At 36.4% G+C, this 12,523-nt stretch overlaps 2 protein-coding genes and 1 non-coding gene across 6 annotated transcripts in view; 2 read left to right on the forward strand and 1 right to left on the reverse strand.

The window, feature by feature from the left end:
- LOC123310670 (homeobox protein OTX2-like) overlaps positions 1 to 12,523 on the forward strand; it is a 30,308-nt gene that overhangs the window by 15,726 nt on the left and 2,059 nt on the right. For 2 of the 4 annotated variants that reach the window (XM_044894269.1, XM_044894259.1), the window contains exons 3-7: positions 8,958 to 9,121; positions 9,299 to 9,450; positions 11,135 to 11,292; positions 11,490 to 11,598; positions 12,136 to 12,405. In XM_044894269.1, coding sequence (XP_044750204.1) covers positions 8,958 to 9,121; positions 9,299 to 9,450; positions 11,135 to 11,292; positions 11,490 to 11,598; positions 12,136 to 12,405 — 853 coding nt within the window. Of the gene's footprint in view, positions 1 to 8,939; positions 9,122 to 9,298; positions 9,451 to 11,134; positions 11,293 to 11,489; positions 11,599 to 12,135; positions 12,406 to 12,523 lie in introns of all 4 variants that reach the window. The other 2 variants (XM_044894251.1, XM_044894278.1) reach the window with 2 other exon arrangements.
- LOC123310684 (glycine-rich cell wall structural protein 1-like) lies at positions 4,515 to 7,807 on the reverse strand. Its single transcript, XM_044894287.1, has 3 exons — positions 7,671 to 7,807; positions 7,108 to 7,172; positions 4,515 to 5,099 (listed from the first exon to the last, which is right to left on the reverse strand). Exons 2-3 carry the CDS (start codon positions 7,162 to 7,164, stop codon positions 4,713 to 4,715), a joined length of 444 nt encoding a protein of 147 aa, XP_044750222.1. The 5' UTR covers positions 7,165 to 7,172; positions 7,671 to 7,807; the 3' UTR covers positions 4,515 to 4,712.
- Trnav-aac lies at positions 9,187 to 9,259 on the forward strand. Its single transcript has one exon. It is a non-coding gene; the product is annotated as a tRNA-Val (tRNA).

A 12,523-nucleotide genomic window follows, 5' to 3' on the forward strand; every position in this document is an offset into this window, starting at 1 on the left:
AAAATTCGCAGAAATTGTTGGTTTTTCTTAACGTTACTTAGCATAACTCTAATCAAACATAAAACTTCAGAATTATTTTTCAGTGAGAGGGTTTGGGTTTGATATGGAATATAAGAGAATACAAATTCCTGAAATGGGGCTGTAAGAACTTCATTGTTCAAGATGGGGCGTTTTTTTAAGTTACCTTCTGCTACCTTTTCGATCAAGAAACCAAAACCCAAGATTAAAAAAATGTTTCTATAGACCATTTCATTACTATATTCTTGAGGTGAAAAGAAACACTCCACCATTTTTTCTGATCCTTCCTAGATTAAAAGATACAGCCATTTTCATAATGAGCTATTCCACACCTAGAAAAAACAAAATTCCCTTCAAAATGACAAGCTAAATTGATGGATCTTATGAACTGAGTTGCATTCAAAGTACCCAATTTTTCGAAATTCATATACTCCATTCACTTCTATTGTAGCACTCGGTTGGCCATGAAAATTTGACACATTTCACTCTGTATAGTACGAAAATGTGGGGTTATGACGGTTGTCAAAACATTTTTGGGTTTTAAATCAACGCTATGTTGTCCGTTCTACGTAAAAGTTTCTGTTATTACGTATTTTATCACAATGTCGAATCTCTTCGGAAAATATGTGACGAACATAATTGAAGCTTATACAAACTGTTTGAAGGCATACCAAATCCAGTTATTTGCATGGAAAATACAAGAGATCAGTATAATATGCACTAGCTTGAGGAGAGTTAATGTTCGTTATCTTCTTTGGCTAAAGTTTGAATACGTTACATCATAGTTGTAGATTTCAAAAATATTAACCCGAAGATGAAATGCATATGATGCAGTGGTTGGGAATGGGTATCTCCCAAAGGAATTGACAGATAATTACAATGTTAAATTCTTCAACTAATATCATCTTGCATCAATATAAGTAAAAGGAATTAAAGGAAGTTTCAATCAATATGAACTTCACCTTTGAACAAAATTTCACATGAATAAACAATTAACAGGACAACTACCGCGTATTTGTGACTGTTCATCTTAATACAATGATATAATAATAATGATTAGGTATTTATTGGTACCTTAAGACATTTACAAAGTATAGGACAAGTCAAATGAAAAATAGAAAAATCAATTTTCGGGAATTTATTCCACGATGACATTCATCGAAAATCCTGAAGTGAACTTTTCGCATTAATTCACTCAAACATAAAATTCTCAAATGCTACCACTTTTTTGGGTCTCCCAATAGAAGGAAATTCTTTGTCAGCCTCTTCATTCACAATCTCTCTGATTGTGGAAATATTCAGCTGAAATATAAGTCGTTTAGATTCAGATGAAACATTATATAAATTCTTTTACATTGAATTTGTTCTCTGCCGTCTGACGTATTGCGAATTTTAGAATATCAGGGTATAACAATTTGAATGAGCGGACCTGAATTCTAAATAGCACTTCCTGAAACCCTGTCTCTTCTTTCAATCACTTTCGGCATTTTCCTAATAAAAATTGATATTAGTTGTGGCAACGACGTTATGACATTATGGATCGACATTTCATGAGTGCCAGCCTTACTCCTCTAGTTACAAAAACTTGAGAAAATTATTTCATGGCCAACCGACTGCTAAAATAAATGTGAATAAAGTATACATCTTAGAACACAGATACATGGAATGGAAAATAAACATTCCAAAGACTGGAGTGAGATAGTTGCTTAGTGCATCAATTTTCAGTAAGAATAGATAGGAAGTATATAAATTTTTCAATAAAACGCCACCGCCTTAGTGTCGCGCTAGACAGAGAAACATCGAATGTGTGTACTACAAAACAGTCATTTGTAGCACTGAATGGCCATTCCATGTATCTATGTTCTAAGGTATACATATGCGTGTGTAATCTGTGGTGAAGCCGTCTTTCTACAAACGGCAGAAATCTATCAGAACTCTGTGTACTCCCGATGACATTTAATTGAATATTTCCATTCATAGATGATCTTCGTTAAATTGTCACGAATATCAATGTCTCAGATAAAATACAGACGGTCTTTAACATCCAACTCGGATTTAAAATCTGATGATTACCCTGTCAGATCCCAAATCAACGTACAAAACCGATAAAATACAAATCTGTCCGTGAAAGATAACGTTTCAAATTAATTTTCGTCCTCTCCTTGTAATTCCCACAAAAAATCCACCTATCCACGTCTCCGATAATCCAAACAAGTCCGACGGCAAGAAAAAAAATGTCACCGAAAGTTTCGGTGTTATGGTGTTCCATTACAAGACAACAAGTTAGGTCTTGGACCCCGTAATATCTGCCGTACATGGGTCAGGTTTCTTCGACGGCTTAAGGCGTCATATAGACGTAATCCCCCTGGCACAAAAGAAAGTGTCATTCCTTGCCAGATTAAAGATTCGATTGTAATGCTCTTCAAACGGCTAATGTGGGCCCTCTCTGTGTTTTCGAACGAGATGGGGGCCTCTTTGGGTTGGGTATATCGTCAATGGGTTGAGTGTTGGATTTCTGGCGCCATCGGCGGACAAATGGTAAGATCTGGAGATCGGTATCATGTGTGGAGGTAGGAGTTGTAACGAAAACTTACGCCATATTCTGTTCGTCAAGTTTAATCTTTCCTAATGGTTTTCTTCTCAGCCTATACTTTGTTTTCAATTGGATCTTGAGGTTTTGCGCAAGTAAAATCGAATTTCTATCATGCCAAGACAAGTTTTATCCAATGACGATGGCAACAGAGCACTTGGGATACTTCAGACTTGTCTGGCACAAGTGCAAGTGGCCAATTCATTGAATGTCGTGTGCTTCAACGCCAGTAGAAGACTGTTTTTTTTTATTTTCCGGGAGAGATTCAACATCTTCGAAATGCCATTTCAACCTGCCTTAGATTAGTCTCAAATGAAGTCTTTCTGCAGGGCTTGAAGCTGCAGCCATCATCGGTTATGGTGAATCTTCTTGTTGTTAAATTTTTTGTTTGCCGCAATGTCACAATAACATATTTTCTCATATCTTATACATCATTCATGTTTAAGGAGAGAATTTCGTCACATCGACAATATCCAAAAATCCCAAATATTGTTACAATTTTCGCCAGCAACCACTGGTCATTAAGAGCATGTAAAAGAAATTGTTCAGCTTCTTCTTTACTTAATACCTTGGCCTTTTTTGGCGTATAACGCTCATTTTTTCGTTTCAGAAACGCTATTACCTCTTGAAATCTGCAAATGACAACTAAACGTCATATTTTCCAATAAATTTTTTAAGGAAAACAAACCTGTGAACAGGGGCATTTTCTTTCATTTCCAAGTAGCTTTTCAGCATAGACCATTTTGCCCATAAAGTATTAGGGCTGAATCTAGCTGATAGTTGATTCAAGTAGACCAACAAAACATCTTCAGTTACCCCAATCACACTATTTTTGTTTTGCCACTTCTTGAAGTCGTCGTATTCTCGCTCGTACCTTGAAGCTGATTTTGCAGGTAATAAAATTGAAGCTACACTGCTGGCTGCCTCAATAATTTCTTTTGGTACATTCATTTTCGCTTTCGCCAAAACAAATGTAAAGAGAAATAAACAGACATGTTCATGACAACGCTTCCATAGCTTACGACATTTGCGACAAATTATTGAGATTTTTTTGGAATCTATCTAACCTTTTTACAAATGAGAAACAAATAAAATATAAAACAATACACGCAAGGTAACGGGTTTTAGTGGCTCAAGAAAGTAACTGACTCGCCTGCGGCTCGTCAGTTATATCCTTCATTCGCCAGTAAAAACCCTCTTACCTTGCTAGTAATGTTATATACTATTATTTCGACCTCAAGAATCTACTGTTGAAATATTGCTACGAGTCAAAGACGTACCCTGTTTGTTCTACCAGGTTATTACTGGCTAGAGAAAACCAGGGCATAACTTTGACCCGAATCCAATCGAGCATGCTTGAAACCAGTAAAAAGTTCCCCTTAATCTTCATTGACTACTGTTTTAACAGTTTTTGCCACAACTTTGGCAACAAATAGAGAAGGGTCTTCTCAATAACTTTGTGAAAAGCATGCTGAGGAAATGCTAAGCAATTTCGGATGCCTGAGGCATCACTGTTCGAATTAAGGTTGAATGAATATTTGAAATTTTTAGAATTTCGGTTCTTTTTCGTAATTTCGTTACTTTGAATACATCGTTTCCTTGAAATCATATTATTCTAACCTGAAAAGCTCTACATATACATATTTCAAAAGGAAATTGAGTTTTTCTGAAGAGAAGAAATTTTTGATGAGCAGTTTATTTGTTACTGTAACCTAGCCTTATCTGGAGATTTTTGAAGAGAGATGATCTGTCTTATCTGGAGATCGGTAGGTACGATAGCAGTTAATTCAAAGCTTCAACTTCAAGAAAATAATTGGAACTAGGTTCATAAAAACCTTTGATGAAGCCATAGCCTACCTGAAACACTGCTTGCCAAATCTCCTATCCCTAAAGTATAATATATACATAGTTCTGAACATATTACTTTAATTCAGCTATGTTACATTTAAATTGATGCCTTAAATACTTTTTTTACCAAGTATGAAATATCTACATAGAAGGGTTCATTAAAAATAAAACGAAGTCCGATACTCCCCTATTTCCTCCCTCTTTCTCCACTCCACTGTATTTTCCCCAATCGAAATTCCGAAAACTGCAATCTCAATCATCTCCACCATACAATAGATCGTATTCTTCTCAAAGCCCTGCTGAACAGGCCCAAACGCGGCTCTTTTCCGTCTAAAATTCCTCCAAGGCCTGCCGAAGCTTCCTGCCCATACCCTGTCGAAGCTCCAGCGAAAAGTCCACCTATCGTGCCGGCTTTACCAGCACCCCCAGCCAGACCTGCTCGTGCTTCTTGACCAAACCCTGTGGAAGCACCTGCGAAAAGTCCTCCTCCTGTGCCATCACTTCCAACACCTCCGCCAAGGCCTGCTTCAGCCTTTTGACCAGTTGGGGTACCTGCGTAAGCCTTGACGCCACCGTTGGCGAAGTTCAGGCCAGCCTTGAAACCGAAAAAATTCACCCCCCATCTTCCATCTCCTACCTCCACCTGTAAATTTCGGAGTTTCTTAGCTTGGAAAATACTGATTAGGAAATAGGTTGGGAACTGCGTTACTTATTGATAATGAAGAGTTTTAGCAGGGAATTGCTGGAGTGTATTTCTCCATAAATGATTACCGGAGTAGATATATTTTCCATATCAAACAAATATCGTCATTCAGGAGCCCAATCAGTCCAGAGACATTCGGAAAAACGAATCTGCTTATCAATGCTTTTTTTTCAGCTTTTCTCTGAAGTATTTTGTGATCTTACATTTTTTAATATATTTTTGTTCTTCGATGTACACTGCGCAAAAAAATTAACGCACATTCTGAAAATCTCAATTTTAATGAAAGTTAACTCTACATTGACTTTATAACTTATTTTTTATGTTCTCTCGGGAAGGTTTTCAACGAAACAAGACACATTGATATGTGATTTAATACTTGGTATTTCCACCCCTTGCGTTAATTACAGCTCGGCAACGACGGTTCATACTCGAAATGAGTGATTTTAAAATGTTCTGATGTAATCCTTCCCAGATTTCTCCGAGTTGGATTCCTAAGTCATTAAGAGTAGCTGGATGATTTTCTGAACTTCTCAGCCTTCTATTGAGGTTGTCCCAAACCTGCTCAATCGGATTGAGATCTGGACTTCTTGCTGGCCATTTAATTCGAGAGACTTCAACCTCTTCAAGGTACTCCTGAACGATGCGCGCACGATGCGGTCTGGCATTATCGTCCACAAAAATGAAATTTTCACCAATGTATGGGGCAAATGGCACTACATGCTCTTCAAGAGTGTTCCTTATATACTTATCAGCATTCATAGCTCCATTATCAACGACCACTAGGTCTGTGCGAGCAGTCAAAGATATTCCACCCCATACCATAATCGATCCTCCCCCAAAACCAGTAGTATTCAGGAAATTGCACTGAGCATATCTTTCATGTGGACGTCTGTATACAAGGGAACGTCTATCACAATGGTAGAGGCAGAATCTAGACTCATCTGTGAAGAGAACTCTTTCCCAATCGGCCTTTTCCCAATGGATATGCTCTCTCGCAAAATCCAAACGCGCCCTTCGATGAGCTGGGGTAAGAGCTGGGCCTCTTGCCGCGACACGAGGCCTTAAATCATATTCTCTGAGGCGATTTCTTATTGTCTGAGTGCTAATTTGCACCTCATGAGTTTACTCAAGCTGAATTTGAAGGAGGCGAGCGGTTGCAAACCGTTGTCTCAAAGAAGAAACTCTCAAGTAACGTTCTTGAATGGCAGTTGTTACCAGTGGTCTACCCTATCCTGGTCTTCGGACATTCATACCTGTCTCCCTGAATTCTGGACACACTTGTATGGGAAACTCCAAACCTTTCTGCAATTCTTGTGTATGTCCACCCTTCTTCTCGCAAAACTACCGCTTGGGCACATTCCTCTTGGGTCAAATTGCGTGTTTCGCGTTGCATAGCGATCGAGTGTAGAAAATAAAACGAAAGAAAAACTATTGATCACTAGAATTGATCGAGAACAACTCATTTTAGAATGGAGCCAATACACTCAAAATCTGATAATATCATCTTTTTTTATTCCTGCTGGGAAAAAACATCTGTATTGAAGAAAACCATTGAAAGTGGATAACATATGCATGCATAATTCTGATTAAAATAATTATCATTGAGAACACCTTCAGTTGTAGAATAAATTTGAGATTTCCATAATGTGCGTTAATTTTTTTGCGCAGTGTATTATTTCATTTTAACTTTTTGAACTGTCGGCAGTCGAAATGTTTTTTAAGCACTTAGTAATACCTTATCGAACAAATGGCAAAAATTAGGAATATCGTCAATTTGAGGAGAAACTGTAAAAAGTACTCGCTTTGAAGGTGAACAAATTGTTGAAAAATTAAGAATGATTTACTTTAAGTGACCGACACTTTGCTTCGACAGAAAAAACTCATTGGTATTCCTGCCTAATAAGCTATTTAAAATTAATAATTAGCTATTAAAATTTAAAATACTTACAAGTCCGCTAAAAACTGAATTTAGGATCACCGACGACAGCAGTAGAAATTTAAGCATTGTTATTCCTAAAAAAATAAATACCAACGTTAGTGTTCACGGATGATTTAGAACTAAAATTATGTGGCGACACTACAGAACAATAATGGTCCCAAAAGCAATGAATCACGTAATTATTTTTCTATAGAGCGTTTTTATGTTGAAAATTCATTGAAGTTCAATGAGTCGTTTCCATGGAAAACGCTAATGATGGAAATGAATAAAAAGGTAACTAGATAATGATAGGAAAAGTTATTTTTTTGAAATGAGGGATGTACTGTTGGAAATTTCATTAATCAAACCTGTTTTATGACATCAAGGATTAATGATTCATCATTGACAAATTTTATGAATTCGTATAAGCAATCAGATGATTCCTGGAAATTAAATTGATTGTCCTGATGCATAACTTTTACGATTTTCGCGTTGCTATCAGTAATTTTCAATTTTCGATATATACCAAATGGGGAAAAAATTAATATATTATTACGCAAAATTAACATCCAAAAAAAAACTTTCAAACTCACTTTACTGGGGTCTATTCCTCAGATGACTATCAGAAACCCTACCAACCTATCTAATAGAAAACAAGGAAACGACTGAACGTAAATATCTGCGACATTCACCAGATGAAAACCTTGGATAGGTAAACAAGCCATGGACTTGACTCTAGAACTTGACAATTAAAATGACTAAGTAAACCACGGCAATGACTGCGGAGAGCAATATAGTTTGATCTGGTCAGAGGAAATTCATTAGGGTAATTAAGGTTGACAAGCATTTATACAATACAAACAGTTTTTTCCATCTTCGCAGATTTATTTTAATGCTCATTAATTTCGTTTGCCTGCTGATAATTGGAAAATATGCTTATTTATTTATGATGGACATTGGAAGGATATGAGAGATTCTCTCGTGTATCAATACAGTTACAAATCTTCCGTAAAAGTATTTTAACTCAATGAAAATCTTCATCAATTTTAGTTAATGGATTTGCAGATAATGTCGATAGTAAAATGAAAGAAAAACTACTGAGGGCTTGACCTCCAGTAGAATTATCGATGAATTTGTCGATGTCGGATGATTAGCATCTCCCGTACTTCTCTGTTAGTGTAATTTTCTATTTGGGTTTCAATTTGATCATGAATGATCCTTGCTCAAATCTCGATGGAGGTTTTTACACAATTTTTTAACTGAATTAATGTTTCAACACCTGCGTGTTATTTATGACGTAGACAAGTAATTTGAAGGTTTCGGTTTCAATGGTAAGGTACACCAGGTGGAGTACCCACAATTAATTTGCTGTGAAATCTAACTTGGAGGAGAGGTGCTTCGAATAAAAAATTCTTGGTGAAGATTTTCCTGCTGGAGCGTGTGGGGAGTATTATTCTTCTATTTCAATACTGAAGATCCTATTATAATACGTGAATTATTCTTTCAAATACTCAGTGGTTATACCATATTCATGGATTCATCATTAAATCACTTAGAAACCTACGTATTCCAGGTTTCATCATTATAATTGAAGAAAAATACAGATCTACTTCATTTTATTAATTTATGGACGAATTCGTTCAAATTCAGTCTACATTAGTCTTGAGTCTAAACCAACAGGGTCTTTATGAATGATTTTAACATCGTGTAGTGGTCGTTTTTTTGAATTATCTTATTCAGTTCAATACCCTTTGGTGAGGAGCAGCTCAGGATGATTGGAAGCCATCTCTGATGTTATATCACTTTTAAAACCGTGTATTTTTCCCTGTTACTATCGAACAAAAAAATCAAGGCTAATTTAGGTATTCCCATTATTCCAGATGCAACCCAGAGAGCGAATTGACATTCCCTGGATTTGGAAGTACCTGCGGTGGAGGCACTGCAGGAATGGCCTACCTAAAAACTGCTCCCTATACTGTACCGGGCCTCGGATTACATGGGATTCCTGTAGACTCATTACATCCATCAATGGGATATCCTGGTGGTAAGTTCATCTTTATATTCGGTACTCTCGTAAGAATACAAGTAAAATTATTTGGTTACCAACGTGTTTCCGTGGTGTAGTGGTTATCACATCCGCCTAACACGCGGAAGGTCCCCGGTTCGATCCCGGGCGGAAACAACTTTTTTTCTGTCAAGTTCTTAATTTTTTTCTTTCAAGGAAATCAACGGAAACAACGTAGAGAACGGACAACTTTCACCAGAGCACAACTGGACGTTCTGGAAACGCTGTTCGCTAAAACGAGGTATCCTGATATTTTCATGAGAGAGGAGGTGGCTTTGAAGATAAACCTTCCAGAATCCCGGGTTCAGGTGTGTATTGGCTTTTTTCAGAAATTTGGTTAGAAAATTAAATTTATTTGAAGGGAGCTAGTAGTGGGTTAAAAGAATCAGATAATAAACCTTTGTGTGAAGCTCACAGTGTTTACGAGTTGGAAAAAGCTCATGTGTATTTATATTTCTCCTTTCCTTCCTGAAAAACAATGGTAATGAGATACGGCAGGGTTGAAATCGATCAGGAAGTTGCGTGGAGCTCAAGTGACAGTTACAAAACGAAGCCCTTGATGTGTTTGAAATGAGAGCGAGTAGAATACAATTGTTCTTATTACTTTACCAGAATGGGGTTTCTTTACTATGAATATTAGTTATGGAACTGTTCCATGTTACGAGAAAATCTCAAGTTTCCTTTGTTCCTCAGATAAAGAAAACTTCAGGTGGAAGGAAATTAGCTTCTTTCTAGTTTTTTGGGCTACGATAAGGTTTCATATTCATATAAAATTATTATAGTAAGTTTCCTTAGTCTGGGTTCCAGGAACCATTTCAGATCCATGCCTGGTAAGGGAAACTGAAACGCTTCGATCTGCCCTGGCCCAGTCGGCAAACAAAGCCGCAGATTCTACGTGCCCCAGAATAAGATTCGGGGGCTAATGAGGCCTCCCTCTGGCGGGGTCGATTCCAGAGCGTAGAGCCCCTAACTGATTTATTACAACTTACATTGTTGTAATTTTCTTTGACCCGTTATTTGCGTTTTGTTGTCGGTGCTAACTATTTTATTGTTGCCACACGTATCAATCCGTTTGTTCTTTTGTAGTCGCTAATGATGGTTGAGGACGTGCTTCTTTATGCGAAAGGGCAGTATGTGACTTACTGTTGGAAATTCCTCCATGAAAGACCTTCCACCATTCTTGATCTATATTCTGTTCAGAATTATCTATAACAAGAAGTTTATCCCTTCCTGACCTGGTCGAAATAAAGCGTTTCACCAAAACTCACCTATAGAGGGTGAGGTTTTGACTGGTACAAATATTTTAAAAGTAGATTCTTGAGGTCAAAAGAAACATTTTTTTTCCTTACGATTTTTTCCGAATCGGCTCGGTTTAAAAGATACAGGCTGTTGAAAAACCATAAAAAATGTCACTTTTAGTTCTATTTCACAAACGGTTTTAGAGTATGAAATGAATTTTTGAACGTTTTGTAAAATAAAAGTATTCTTCATATTTTCTCGTATAATGCGCTGTTTTCGAGTAATTTGATGTTCAAAAATTGAAAATTATCTGTGAAATTTGAATTGGGTACTTTGACCGAATACAACTCTGATTAAAAGATCCACAGATGTGTAGTGTCACAGATCTATCTTGTTATTCTGAAGTCAAAGCCTCACCCTGTATATTGTATAGAAAATATTCAAAAGGACGTTGGAATTGGAAAAATCACTGATAAAATAACCCCAATACAAATACAACCCTGTAGATCGTTTGTGATATGTTAGTATATTATTCATTATCTTGACTATCTCTGACGATTGCTTGAGCAATGGTTCATTTCGGTCCCTCCACTCCACTGACAAAAAAGGCTCGAGACACGTACTAGTATAAAAAAATTGAAACTACAAAATACGATCAAAGCATCAATTTTTGGTGGAAATCCATTTGTACTACTCATTTTGGACGTATTTTCGAAGGCACTATCGATTGACGGTATTTTTTTTAATTTTCAGGTCTGGTTCAAGAACAGGCGAGCAAAATGTCGACAGCAACAGAAACAACACACCCAACAACAAAGTACAGAGAAGACAACGAGGCTCAAAACCAAGCCACCCACAAACATTGTGACCAAACCAGCAACAACTCCCGTATCCAACAACAATAGCACAGGGTAAGTTGAATTTTCCAAAAGTACCAATTTGTTATCATCAACATAGTGACAGAAAAAAGGCCTACAGCCTTCCCTGCTAACATTTCTTTTTTCACTCAAAAATTGATTCAACTAAAACGTGTAAATTAACCATTATCAATTTACAACAGTGGAGAAAATATATTTAAATGGACATGTAGTAGTTTCGATGATTTCAGTTCCTCTGCTGGATCACCAGTCATACACCCAGCGCCACATCTTAGAGGAAGTCCGAACTACGTCAAGTCAGAAATACCTGTGACGACAGCTGCTGCCAATTCACCTTCGGTAAGTTTGTTGTATTCAATCTTATTAATAGAAATAGGTGAACTTCTTTTACGATCGAGAAAAAGAAATTAAATTAATTCATTGAATTAAAAATAATTGATTATTTATTTATTTAAAACAAATTAGATGTTTATAAATTTGAAACTAATTTAATATTAATTTGAAACTAATTTATTATTAATTTAAAACTAATTAATTATTAATTTAAAATCAATTAAGTATTAATTTAAAACTAATTAATTATTAATTTAAAACTAATTAACTATTAATTTAAAACTTATTAATTATTAATTTAAAACTTATTAATTATTAATTTAAAACTGGTTAATTTCTTAATGGTTTATCAAAAAGTAATCGATTTTATTAGATTTAACGACAGTCAGTCTAGCATGCTTAAAGAAAAATATGATGTATGTAGTGTAGGTTTAGTTGAAGGCAGAATGTCTCGTTTGGTTAGATGCGTCCACCAAGGAGTAACAGAATCCACAGGGAAAACGCGTGTGTACGGGTGATTAATTTCCAGTTTTCTATTTTCAGATACCAGCCTCAATGTACACGAATTCCACGAATGGCAGCATTTGGTCGCCTGCCTCGATCGATAGTTTCGCTCTGGAACAACACCGCTCTTGGACGTCACAGCCTCCCATGCTGAACACGACGAACAGCTCGACCAACTCTTACAACAATTATCCATATTACTCCAACATGGATTATCTCAGCTCAACGGGCATGAGTCATTCACAATTTGGGGTAAATAATCCACCTTTAAATTATATAGATGATAGAGGCTATGAAGAAGGCTATCGGGTATGTAAGCAACTCCTAGAATGTACAACTTTTCATCAGTCTTGAGTAAGGCATAAGATTCACCATGCAAAACTATAGGTTTCGATTTTTTTTTAACTAAGAATCCAATTTAATCCCA

The sequence above is a fragment of the Coccinella septempunctata genome, chromosome 1 (genome assembly GCF_907165205.1).
Source record: "Coccinella septempunctata chromosome 1, icCocSept1.1, whole genome shotgun sequence".
Taxonomy (NCBI): Eukaryota; Metazoa; Arthropoda; class Insecta; order Coleoptera; family Coccinellidae; genus Coccinella; species Coccinella septempunctata.